Source organism: Sturnira hondurensis, unplaced genomic scaffold (genome assembly GCF_014824575.4).
Source record: "Sturnira hondurensis isolate 20B ecotype Veracruz unplaced genomic scaffold, ASM1482457v3 Scaffold0008196, whole genome shotgun sequence".
Classification (NCBI taxonomy): domain Eukaryota; kingdom Metazoa; phylum Chordata; class Mammalia; order Chiroptera; family Phyllostomidae; genus Sturnira; species Sturnira hondurensis.
The window spans coordinates 12,685,713-12,699,494 of NW_028080827.1; the positions used below are offsets into that span (position 1 = coordinate 12,685,713).

Sequence of the window (13,782 nt, forward strand, 5' to 3'; positions counted from 1 at the left end):
CCTTATTATATGAAATGCTAAAGGGACTTATATAAGAAAAAGAAGATGAAAAATATGAACAGTGAAAGGACAGCAAACATACAGTTATTAACAACCACAGCTAAAACAAAAGCAAACCAAGAGGACAGCAAAATCAGGAGTGGAACCATAGAAATGAAGAACACATGGAGGGTTAGCAACAGGGGGGTGGGAGGAGGAGAAGGGGGGAGAAGGCACAGAAAATAGCATAGATGGTAGGTAGAAAATAGGGGGGAGGGCGAAAATAGTGGGGGAAATACAGAATCTAAAGAAGTTGAGACACGTGGTTATAAACTAAGGGTGGGAGAATGGTGGGGGAGGGAGTGTGTGGGTGGTGGGGAATGAAGGAGGGGAATAGAACAGCTGTAATGGTATAATCAATAAAATATATTTTAAAAAAAGGATTGCTATAACTTTTTTAAAGTATTTTATTTATTTATCTTTAGAGAGGAAGGGAAGGAGAGAAGGAGAGAAATATCAATGTATGGTTGCCTCTCATGAGTCCCCCGTTGGGAACTGGCCCGCAACCCAGGCATGTGCCCTGACTAGGAATTGAACCGTGATCACAGGCCCGGGCTCAATCCACTGAGCTACACCAGCCAGGGCAAATTGCTATAATTTTTTTAAAGAAATCAGAAAATGACCTGTATTGACTAGAATGTGGAGAAGTGGAACCCTTATAAATAATCTGGTGGGAATGTAAACTGGTACAGCCACTGTGGAAACACTGGCACTTTTTCAAAAAGTTAAAAATAGCTTTTGGTCAAGATGGCAGAGTACTTAAACACGATAGTTAAAATCCTTCCACAACCACATCAGAATTACACCTAAACTACAGAATAGCCATCATTTGGAACTGCCTGAAATCTAGCTGAACAGAAGTCCTTTAACAAAGGACATGAAGAAGAAGCCATACCAATACTGTTAGGAGGGGTAGAAACATGGAACAGGTTGGTCCCATACCCACAAGTGGTGGTTAAAAAATGGACGGGTGCCTCGGCTGTGGAGGTCTCCGCTTAGGAACGAAGGGTTTCAGCCCCATACCAGGCTGCCCAGCCCAGGTTTCCAGTGTTGGGAAGAGAAGTCCCCAGACTTCGCACTGTGGAAATTGGCTGAGTGAGGTGGAGGGCTGCTGGAGTTCCAGGTGTTCCTCTTAAAGGGCATGCACACAGACTTACGCTGACTCACTCTGAGCCCCAGTACTGGTGCAGCAGCTCAAAAGATGCCAGGGACATACAGGAAAGAATGGAATTTTCTGGTTTGGGGGTGAGGGTCAGAGGGGCAGCTTTTCCCAGACGTAAGTGCTGGCAGATGTCTTTGTTCCTTCTGTGGAGCCCTCCACCCACAGAACCATCAGGTGGGGGCTATATCTGAGTCTCTTATCAACCTTATTCACACTATTCATCCAATCCTGGTGATTCCGTGTGACCCTGCCCAACCCAAGACAACACCTCACCCAACTTTCAGGCTCTTTCCAGTGAGTTTTCTATACAAATGGCCAGCCATGCTAGGGGGTTAGAAGAATTGAGAAAAAAGGAAAAAGGAGCCATGGACATAGACAATGGTGTGGTGATTGTGGGGTGGGGGGAATGGAGGTGTAGGGCACTAAATGGTAATGGGAAAAAATACAGTACTAAAAAAGTATGATAGAAAAAAGTATAAAAAGTTAGACAAAGAAGGTATCTTAAAAGCAGCAAGAGAAAAGCAGTTACTTACATTCAAGGGAGCCCCGCTAAGTTGATTTTTCAACAGAAACTTAGCAGGCCAGAGGAATTGGTAAGAAGTATTCAAAGTATTGAAAAGGAAGGATCTACAACCAAGATTACTCTACCCAGCAAAGCTGTCATTTAGAATCAGAGGACATACAAGGAGCTTCCCAGACAAGAAAAAACTAAGGAGTTCATCACCACCAAACCAGTATTACAGGAAATGTTAAAGGGTCTTTAAGAGGGAAAAGGTGAAAGATAAGAATAACAAAATTGTAACAAATACATACCTATCATCAATTACTTTAAATGTATTAAACATTCCAATCAAAGGACATGTAGTGGCTGAATGGATAACAAAGCAAGGCTCTTACATATGCTGTCTACAACAGACTCACTTCAGATTGAAAGACACACTGAAAAATATTTGAAAATTATACATTTGATAAGGGTCTACTATCTAGATCAATACATATATCCATAATGAATGCCATAGATAATGTTTACTATATGTAAAACATTGTACAAAGTGCTTTATGTATGTGATCTTAGTTCATCCTGACAACAGTTATATGAAGAAAATTCAGTGGAGAGAGTGGTTAAATAACTTAACTCAGGATCATACTATTGAGAAATCAGAAATACTTTCCAGGCATGTTACCCTGGAATCCATTCCATACCAGAGAAAGACACACACAGACTGAAAGTAAAGGGATGGAAAAGGGAATATCATGAAAATGGAAATGCACAAAACAGCCAAGGTAGCAATGTTTATAATGAACAAAATATGCTCTACAACCAAGGTTATAGAACAAGAGACAAAGAAGGACCCAGGAATTCCACTTCTGAGTATTTATCCAAAGAAATCCCCCAGATCATTAAATTGAAAAGATATACATTCATATGTTCATTGCAGCAGCATTTACAAATAGCCAAAACGTGGATGCAACCTAAGTGTCCATCAGTAAGTGGATGGATAAAAAGAGGTGCATATATACGAGGGAATATGACTCAGCAATAAAAAGAATATAATCTTGTTATCAACAACAATGTGGATGGACCTAGGGGGTATTGTGCTGAGTGAAATAAGTAAGAAAGAGGAAGACAAATGCCAGATGATTTTACCTATATGTGGAATCTAAAAAAAAAAAATGAACAAGCAGAACAGAAACAGACTCGTGATACACAGAACATTCTGACAGTTGTCAGATGGGAGGGGGTTGGTGGGGTGAGTGAAAGAGAAGAGGGGATTAAAAAGTGCTGACTGGTAGTTACAGAATAATCATGGGTTTGTAAAGTACAGCATAAAGAAGACAGTCAAAAATACTGTAATGACTGATGTCGGATTGGTACTAGATTTACTGGTGTGATCACTTTGTAAGTTATGTAAATGTTTCATCACTGGGTTGTATGTCTGAAACTAATAGAATATTGTATTTCAACTGTAATTAAAAAATAAAAATTTATTTTAAAAACGTTAAATACAGAGTTGCCATATCACCCATGACTCCATTCTTAGGTATGTGCTCAAACTGAAAATGGATGGGAATTTGAAAAAGTTTGATCATGTGCATTTTCTAAGGGTGGTTTTTTTTTTTTTTTTTTTTGGTTGGTTGGTTGGTTCTTTTGCTATCATATCTTAGAAACCATTGCTTACTTCAAGGTCACACAGGTTTACTCCTGTGTTTTAACAATTCTGTAGTTTTGCCCTGGCCAGTGTGGCTCAGTTGGTTGGAGAATCATCTCGTAACCAAAAGGTTCCAGGTTTGGTTCCCAGTCGGGACACATAGCTTAGGTTGTAGTTTCCATCCCTCGTTGGGGTGAATATAGGAGGCAACCAATTGATGTTTCTCTCTCATTGATATTTCTCTCTTTCCCTCCATCTCTCTCTAAAAGCAATGAAATAATGTCCTCAGGTGAGGATAAAAAAGTTAAAAATTTTTTTTTATAGTTTTAGCTCATCTCAGATGATTTCTTATGTTTTAATTAGCAGTGATATCTAGTTCTTTCTTGTCATTTAGTTATCATATTATTATTATTTCTTAAAAACTTTCTTGATGTTGATACTATTATTCCCATCAAAAATGAAGAAATCTGGAATGGTAATAAATACTTTAAGATCAATAATCTTTGAGGCAAAGATCTGAATTCTTCTCATTTACTCCCCTCTCCGGGTAACTGTATGTACCCTTACTCTTATTCACATTTTATGTGATAGAGTCCCAACTTTATTTCAGGATAGTCTTAAATCATTCATTCACTCATTCAAGACACTTGTTGAACCAGAATTCAGATTTAATCTCCTATGTAGCAACTTTACTTTGAATGGCCTTCTCATAATATTACTCTTAACTATATTCATGACCACCTTTGGTACAGATTTACTTCGTGTTCCTTTTCTCTAGAGAGGAGCACCTTTCCCAGGCCAGATTGTCCTTCTGTATAAACCTGGTGGAAGCACGTACCAGATATTCAGGCTACATTAGGATTACTCAGTTCTGTTGGCTTCATTTTTTCCCAAGACTGTAGAACATCAGTCACTTATTTTCTTCACACCTTGTTTTTACTTGGTACTTTCTTTCATATTTCCAACCTTGAAAAGATTAAGCCATCTAGTTTTGCTCCATTCAAGTTTCTAAATGGGGATTATAAAAATCATAGAACCAAGCATATTGAATTTAGGGTATCTAATCTTGGGCTATTAATAATAAGTTGCCACAGTATGATTTATCAGTTAAATCATCCTATGATTTTTTATCATACTATGATTTAACTGATACTTCTTTTCTTCCCCTCAGCAGTTATTCCAAAATTCTCTCATTTTCCTTAAGATTTTTCCTCTAGGGGAAAGTAGATAAAAAGTAAACAGAGGTTGTCAAGCATGAATCCCCATAATTTCTAACTCCTCCATAAGAACTTTTTTATATCTATATTTATCTTTCCATCCTAACTCCTGGTCTTTTATATTAACTCCTTCCTGGTTTTTCAGACCCTGTGTATGCTCTGCCTCTTACCCTTTCTTGTGTCCTCGACCATGCTTTATCAGTTATCTTCCCTAAGTCTTCAGCATCTTTGCTGGTTTCATTCCCTTGGTACTTGCACACATATATTTGTGTTTAATATATGTACCCTTCAGGGGATCATCTTCATCTTAAACTTACTCTTTTAACTTGCTTCTGATGCCTTTCAAAACAAACATGATGTTAAACAGTCTGACAGTAATTTTCTCCTCACCCTGTTTGGTGTGGCTCAGTGGATTGATGGCCAACCTGCAAATCAAAGGGTTGCCAGTTTGATTCCCAGTCAGGGCACAGGCCTGGGTTGTGGACCACGTCCTCAGTAGAGGGCACGTGAGAGGCAACCACACATTGATGTTTCTCTCCCTCTCTTCCTCCCTTCCCATCTCTAAAAACAAAATCTTTAAATAATAATAATAATTTTCTTCTCTATATTCTCCCAGGACTCTGGTCTCATCTCTTCTCACTGTCCTGTCTCATACCTATAGCTGTTTTCACTTACCACCAATTTGCTGGTGACTCCCCATTTTGTGTTTCCAAAGCTGTCTTGTTTTAAACTGTAATATCCACCCTGTCAGACACCTCCTCTACACCATCCTGTAGTCACCTCATAGGCAACATGCCCCAGTCAGCCCATCATCTGTCCAACTTCTCCATGTATTCCTTGCTTTATGCATACATGAAATCTTATATATCCATTTATTTAATAAATATTTTAAATCACATACTGTGTATCAGGCACTGTTCTAGGCACTGGGAAGAAAGCATATATTTTGTGTCCTAAAATACTCTAATACTCTAGCTAATACTCTAATGGGTAACAATAGCTAACATCTGTTGAGCTCATAACATTGGTCAGTGATTTATTTATATTAACTCTGATCTTTGCAGTAACCTATGAGGTAGATTCAGTTATTCTTTTCATTTTGGATGGAAATAACTTGCCCTAAGGTTATGAGAGAATAGAGCAAAAATTCAAATGTAGGTAGTGTGATGTGGAGCCTTTATGCCAGGATTTTCTAACCTTGGCATTATTGTCTTTGGGTTGGACAGTTTTTTGTGTGGTGGGCTCTCCTGTGCATTATTGAATTTTTAGCATTATTCTTGGCCTCTACCCACTCAATACCAGTAGCACCGCCTCCTCTCTAGTTGTGATCATCAAAAACTTCTCCAGGTGTTTGTTGCCAGATATTTCCTTGGAGGTAACATTGCTGTATACTAGAACTCACTGCTTCATTTGTAATACTGAATGATTTATATCTTCAGTTGTCTTCATACTTGATGATAAGCTACTTGAAGACGAAAGATCAGGTCAGTCTTTTCTTAGACTTAGATGCATGCATATCTGAATGCCTGTTTTTGTGAGGCTAACTTATATTTAGCAAGTGCCTACTGATTCACCTACATTGTGTAGCCTTGTTTCTAGTTGCAAGAGCTAAAACAAGCAAGGCAGACAACATCATAAGTTATTTTAAAGGCCAGGACTTTTCATTTTTACCGTTGTATTTTCCAGTGCCTCTTGTAGATCCTTTAACATAACATTATGTGTATAGCTTGCCAAATGAAGGAATAAATGCGTGAGTACATCTCAGTAGTCCTGCCCGAATTATAGCGAAGGGACTTTAACCAGCTTAATGCCACTGGTCTGTGGAGTTTATTTCTCTGGTATAGGTTTATGGTTGTCTCATTTTTAGTGGGCACTCTGTGGTCTACTTTAAACAAAAAGTGTTTTATTGATATTTATTTGACCAGATATCTTTACCTCACTTCTAATTTGTGGCAGTTTTCTTTGGTTAGTAGCTATTAAACAAGAAGAGATTCAGTTGCCTTTACTTTGAGTTGCTGCTGTGTTTAAGCAACACAGAAATTCTGAACTGTGGGAAAATAGACTGTTAATTTAACTGGAGGCCAAAACTGTACCCTAAGAAGTAGAGCTGTAAGATTTGTCTTCTTTTTGAGGCCACATTGTTAGTGATCTGGCCCCTTAAGTATGTTGTAGTCATTGTGTTGCTTTTTTGTTTTTGTTTTTGGCCGTGATTTTGTATATGGAGATGAAGAAAGCACAGAGTCTTTCTGAACAAGTGTGTGTCGTATCTGTCGCTGCAGTCCTCGTTCCAGCAGTCCATGATCTTGTGCTGGGTACAGACTCATCTCTTGAGCCTTAGAGTACACAAAATCCTTAAATAAAAGTATCAGAGTTGTGAGGAACCAGGAAGGTCATTTAGTTCATCCATTGAGTAGATTTAATGTCCCAGAGGTTTTCATTTCTGTTCCAGAAACAACAAAATAAATAGCATTCTCTTGTGCAACACTTTGACATGGGGGCTGAGATCAAACCCTAAAAATGCTGCAGGAAGTAGAGTCACCGTAATAATCTGTCATTACTACAAATGTTACAGCATGTAGGAAATAGGCACTTAATGTTTGATTTAGCATAGCTAAGGTAGGCTGTTGATCATGGCCAGTTCCTGATATGCTAGTTGTAACTCTGTCCAGGTTATTCAAGAAATTTGGAATACAAATGAATGAAAGTGCCATAATACTGATTATGAGGTGCTATAATATATGTATTAAGAAGAAACACCTTGGTGACTTTCATAGTTTTATGTTATAAATTATTTGTAATATTTAACCATGTCAACTGATGCTAACAAGGTAGTACTCTTCCAAAAAGCAATTCAAGATTTTTTAAAATTTGTAATTTTTTAATCGATGTTTACAGACTCCTGAATTTTAGTTCCCAGGTTAAGAACCTTTACAAAAGGATTCAGGAAATTAGCCCAGACAGGCCAGACTAGGAACTTGGAAAAAACCTATACTATACAGATACTACGTAACAGGGCTTAGGTCACAGGCCTTCCCTAGAAGAGAATCAGCAAGGGCAGGGTAGGGCATGTTTGGGAAGAGAGACCCTGGACAATTACAGGGGGTTGGCAGTCAAACCTGTCAATCAGCCTGAAGCACCACCACCGAGATTCCTTTATGTGAGCCCATGAATTCCCTATATTGGTTTAGCCAGTTTTGGTTGGATTTTGTATTAGTCACCAGATGGTTCTTAATTGATATATTGACCCAGAAGAAATTAGGTATAGGTGGTATGAACCAAGTTGGATCAGAGTATTCCTGGTTTCAGTTACTCTAGAAATAAGGCTAGAACAGTGGTACTCCAGAATCCTAAGGATTCTGAGTAGGTGCTGCATGGGTCATGGGGACAATGTGGGAGAAGTCAGAGCTCTGAGTTCTCTTTTCTTCTGATTTGTGTGTGTGTACACACACATCTATAAATGTGTATATATTTACACAGAGACACACACATATATATTTTTTTAGAGAGTGGGGAAGATAGAACCATAAATGTGAAGAAGAAACATTGATTGGTTGCCTCTCCTCTGCACCCCAGTCAGGGACCAAACCCACAACCTAGGCATGTGCCCTGACCAGGAATCCAACCAGTGACCCTTCGCTTAGTGGGTTGACATCAAGTCAATTGAGCCACACTCGTTGGGCTCTAATATCTGTATTTTAAGTAAAAATTTTTTTTCTTCACATTTATTTGTTTTACATAGATTCCACGTGATATGTAGTTTGGGGAGAGGACACTGTGTTTTAGATGAGAGTTTGAAACACTGGGATAGACTGTGTTATCCCAGTTTTGCAGTTATGGGGAACTTTTGCAGTTATGGCATGGAAGAACATATTTTCAGAATAACTCTGGGCACGTGGTAGAGAGCATAATCAGGACTCAGATGTTTCATGCCAAAGACTGTCATCTTTTATAACAACAACCCTGCAAGGCAGTTATTGCTCTTTTTAATAAATGAGAAAGGTTAATTAACTTTCCTAAGTTCAGATTGCTCACTAAGGTAGAATTGCTCAGGTTTAGACAATCTCAGGATTAGAACTCAGGCCCATTTGACTCCAAGCTGTTTTCTCCCACTGTTCAACACTAAATCACTAGATTGTTACAAGATGCCTGTAATTTTTTACATATTCTTATTTTTTTATATTTTTATCAGGTATGAGTTGGGTGATGATGTCTTAAGAAGGTAGGAGGAGTTAAAGAAGTACATATCAGACTGCATTATGCAGTGGTTCATGGAGCTCAGGAGTAGAATCTTTGCCTTGTTGCATGTAATGGAAGGACTCACATGATTTTGTAGAATTTTAAAAATGCAACTTAAGCCCTGGCTGGTGTAGCTCAGTGGATTGAGCGCGGGCCTGCGAACCAGATGATCACGGTTCGATTCCCAGTCAGGGCACATGCCTGGGTTGCAGGCTGGTTCCTTGCAGGCTAACTACCAGCAGGGGATGCACAAAAGGCAACCATACATTGCTGTTTCTCTCCCTCTCTCCTTCCCCTCTAAAGATAAATAAATAAATAATTTAAAAAAAAATAAAAATGCAACTTAAAACTAGTTGTTCATTATGGCCTGGGAAAAGATGATCTATTGCCAAATTTAAACATCATGATAAATAGGAGCCTCCTGAAGAATTTAGGCTTTTAGGAAAATCCCAGTGAAGACACCGCCTGAAATTATGTGAGATGTATATTAAGAATGTGGCACTATCATATTCTTGTTTGTAGAGATTTGAATTTACTAAACAGTTCTTAATTTTTTATTTACTTATATATACACAGTATTTTTTACACAGTAATACTTGATCATTTGCTTATTTTGTGCATTTTTTTCTGTTACAAGATGACTTGAGAAGAACTGCATCTAGTGCTGTAATGGAAAATGGCCCTCCTGCAATGCCAAGGTTACCCTCCTGCTGTCCTCAGCACTCGCCATGTGGAGGGTCGTCGCAGAATCACCATGCATTAGGACACCCCCACACAAGTTGCTTTCAACAGCACGGCCACCATTTTCAACACCATCACCACCACCACCATACTCCTCACCCGGCTGTCCCAGTCTCTCCCCCCTTTAGTGACCCTGCGTGCCCTGTGGAGAGGCCTCCACAAGTGCAAGCGCCTTGTGGAGCAAATCCTAGTTCTGCTACTGGCTACCATGACCAGGTATGTGGAATTCGATGAGTTTTTCTTAAATTTTTAAGATGCTGATTTTTTTCCCAAGGAGAAAAATCCTCAACGATAAATTTTGTATACTAAGTAAGCCACTATTCTGTAGCCCTCGCAGAAGTGGCCTAATTTAGTGGTCTGTGATTTCTTTTTTCTTAGTTAAATCTCTAGGATTCTTTGGTGGTTTAAATGATTGCAGGTAATTGAGGGTACCAGAAATGTAGGAAATCAGAAATGATACTAGTATTTTTTATTCTGGAATTGTTTTTGGTGTTTTTGGTTAAATACAGGTGAATCTGATCTTTGGGATTGTGTTTCAAACAAAGTGTTGAAACTGCAGTGTGAACCTGTGTTGTGAGGAATTGGGGAATTCTCCCAGTTTTCACCCCTCTGCCTCCTGTTCTGGAGTTCCTTATAATCTCCGCTTGTCTCTGGAAGTAAATAGCCTTCCCAGATGCAGACCTGTGGCAGAGTTTCAGGCGCAGGGAAATGGGGAATTGAGATGTCAGCCAAAAATTATAATTCAGTAAATTAGTTGACAGTAATGAGTGCTCGAAATGTCAAATAATACTGAGTTAGTGTTGGTGGTCACATGGGGTAAATTAAGTCAGATTACATGTGATGTGTTATTTTCACTTACTGTGTTGTCTCTGCATACAATTAATGATAAACCTGGGTGGCGCATACTTGAAAAAAATAATGTAATTTCAGGCTAAAATGTTAACTGACCTATGTGCTAGGAAAAAAATCACAAAGGAAAAGGTGAAGGGATTAAGCAAAAAACCCCCAAACCCTGGCAGACACGGACAACAGAATGGAGATTGCCAGAGGGAAAAGGGGGTGGGGCAGAAGAGAGAGAGTGGGGGAGAAAGGGGGACTTGACGGGCACTGAACACACAGTGCAGTATATAGACGATGTGTTGTAGATTTGTGCACCTGAAACCTACCATTTTATTAGTGTTGCCCCATTAAATTCAATAAAAATTTTAAAAAAGAAAACTCAGAGCAACTACTTTTCTCCATCCCTTGACCTTTCCTGAAGTACTTGCTTCATCTTTAACTTTCTACATTTATCTCTTCTGGATCTAACGAATTAAAATGTAATTAAGAAGGAGGTGTATATCCTTAAAAAAATACTGGCTGCTGTTATCAAGAGGAAATGTTAAAGGGTGTAGTGGGAAATATGAATGAAGAAATTTTAGATGCTGTTTTGGTTTTGGCAACAGTTCTCAGTATCAACACCTGCTGATCATCTAGACCTCTTTGCTTCTTGGGAGCAAGGAAGCAGAAAGAATACTTTTCAGTGGACTGAATGAAATGCTCTGCTTAAAGCAAAATTTCCTTTTGCTAGAAATTTGTGATGAAGAGGGATTTATAATTATAGTAGAAAATGGTGAAGAAGTAGACCGATTTCTCACACATTGATTCAAGAGCTGCCAAAAGGTGGGCCCTTTGTTCACAGAATATTGTTGAAGTGGTACAATAATACAGCTGGTTTGAGAGATCAGTTTTGTATGCCACGTTTTCTTTCAGCCTTACTGACTTAATTGTAGGTAGAGTCTCTTATATTTCTGTTCATTGTAAAATAAATATAATCTATCTCTGAGTGGAGGGGTTTGGACTACACACAAAACTTGAGGAAAATCAGCAGGATCAGGCATTCAATGGTGACAGTAGGGATGAAGGAGAACAGAGGGTGGGTTTTGAATGCACCCGGAAGACACATGCAGACCCTTGGAGGACTCTGAAGTTAGGCACATGCGTGTAGTCGAGGGTACTATTACTATATGTGGCTGGAGGAGAGCCACCATTCAAGACCTGTGTGAGCACAGCAGAAAGTGAGGAGTGAGAGACACAAACCGATCTGAGGATTTGTGATTGTGTGGTGTCTTATGATTGATGCCAGATGGTGGACAGGCAGAGAAAGAGTGGCGAGTGTTAAGCCTGACAACAGAGAACTTGCAGTGGTTACTTGTCTCCCTGTAGCTCTTTTACTCCTTCGTGTGTAGCTTGTTTATCTTTTGAGAGAATAGTTTAGTGTTGTGCATTACTTACAATCTCTGTAACAAAATATTTGCCATTTCTATGCCTGTCTTGCTTACACTCCCTTTTCCTTTTAGAATAGAATTGAACGAACTGTTGGAATTGTGAAAAAAAAAAAAAAGAGTGTTCTCTTTGTTGGTTTTTCCTCCTTTCTTTTTATTCTTTACTTTTAACTTTCCCTTCGGTTCCTTCCAGGAGGACCTTCACTCTACTTACTCACTCTCTGGGAGTGTTCTTAATCAGTGACTGGAGAAGAAGATAGGAAATTTGCTCACCTTCGTAGTATGTTGGTACTTCAGTACATTTACAAAATTTTAGTGTAAATAGGAAAATAGGGAAAGGATTTGAACCATAAATAAACACCCATGACTTCACAATGTTATTCTTAAACTTTATTTACCCAAATCGAGGACATATATATGCCAACTCCAAAGGAGGGCAGCCATTATCATAATCAGTTGTAAGCACATAATATAGAAGACAAAAGGACCCCTTCCTTTTCACCTTCCCACAGCTTCTCCTGTACCATCTTTCTCCTTCCCTTTTAGCATCTACAGGTTTTTCCTATTGGCCCCCTGAGCTTAGAGCCCCCTGAAAGAACAAAGACCTCTATGCCTCCTCATTGGACCTTTGGGTGACCTGGGCTTCTAATACTACCCCAGCTTTACCTCCAGCCCCTATCCTTCCAGTATTGAATGGTTCCTGTATATAATTCCATATATAGCACCAAATCTTTATATTCTTTAGCCATAGCTTTAAAATTACAGCTGTGGTGAACACTAGCAAAAGCTTTTGTATTTAAATTCCTCGAGAAAACAAAGAAGCAATTCTTTTTGGAATCTGCTCTAGAGTAGATGATAAAGTGTTTTAATTAGGACTTTCCAAAGTGCTTTTGGGGAAAACTTAATTACTGCTGAGTAGACTCTTTGGTTTATTTTCCAACTTTGTAAATGGGCCTTCCCTAAAGTCATGTTTCCAATAAAAGGAATTGTATGCCCTTTGTTATCGTGGGTAATGTTTGTGCTATTCGAGATTCAGTTGAATGCTTGCTATATACAGTTTATGAATAGGACAGTCAAGTTTTTGCCTAGAACCCAAATGTTTTCAGTGTGATTATGTTTTTTAAGCAAGTCCTAATTTACTAATTTGAATTTTGAGATAAAGGAGAATATGGAAGTATGATAGAAAAGTTTTCTGTCTTCCTGAGATCTAGATAATGGAAGAGAAATAGACCTTAAAGTAATAATTAACTTTTGTTCATCTTGTAGAATTATCTTATGCTTGATTTTTAAAAATTGATTATAGATTTTAAGTATACAATCACTACAATTTTTACAGACTAAGATACACAGAATTTTCTTGGTATTAAGTAGATCTTCACACTAAAAGTTTACCATTTTCAAATTTTTAATTCAAAGATTCTGTTTTCTATGTTGCATTAGCACTACTTTCATAACATAACATGAAACAATGTTTTGACCAAACTTTAGAAAGATAAAATACAGTTCCTCTTTATACAGCAGGCTTTGCCAGTAGACCTGAGCAACAGTAGTATCAGAAGTCATGGAAGTGCTGGTTTTCACGGAGCATCTGCATTTGACCCCTGCTGCCCAGTTTCTTCTTCCCGAGCTGCAATCTTTGGCCATCAGGCTGCTGCTGCTGCCCCGAGCCAGCCATTGTCACTAGACGCTTATGGATCAAGCATGGTTGCGCAGCCCCAGCCCCAGCCCCCTGCACAAGCCTCACTGTCATCATGTCGACATTATATGCCACCTCCTTGTAAGTATACACTTAACAGGCAAAAAGCTTAGAGGCATATAAATGAAGCATTTACATTCTTCCATGAAATAACCGTTCAGTAATCTTAACTTACGGATATTTAGTATTTTCTTGGCCTAAGACTGGGGTGTTTTTTTCCCATTTCATCTTCCTTTCACCCCACATCCTCAAACAGTCTTAGAAGGCAAAAAGGTCA

General features: G+C 38.7%; 1 protein-coding gene across 9 annotated transcripts in view; it reads left to right on the plus strand.

The window, feature by feature from the left end:
- The window catches only part of RNF111 (ring finger protein 111), an 89,704-nt gene that overhangs the window by 57,890 nt on the left and 18,032 nt on the right, over positions 1-13,782 (plus strand). For 7 of the 9 annotated variants that reach the window (XM_037053998.1, XM_037053999.1, XM_037053997.1 and 4 more), the window contains 2 exons: positions 9,442-9,761; positions 13,328-13,586. In XM_037053998.1, coding sequence (XP_036909893.1) covers positions 9,442-9,761; positions 13,328-13,586 — 579 coding nt within the window. The remainder of the gene's footprint in view (positions 1-9,441; positions 9,762-13,327; positions 13,587-13,782) is intronic. The other 2 variants (XM_037054001.1, XM_037054005.1) reach the window with 1 other exon arrangement.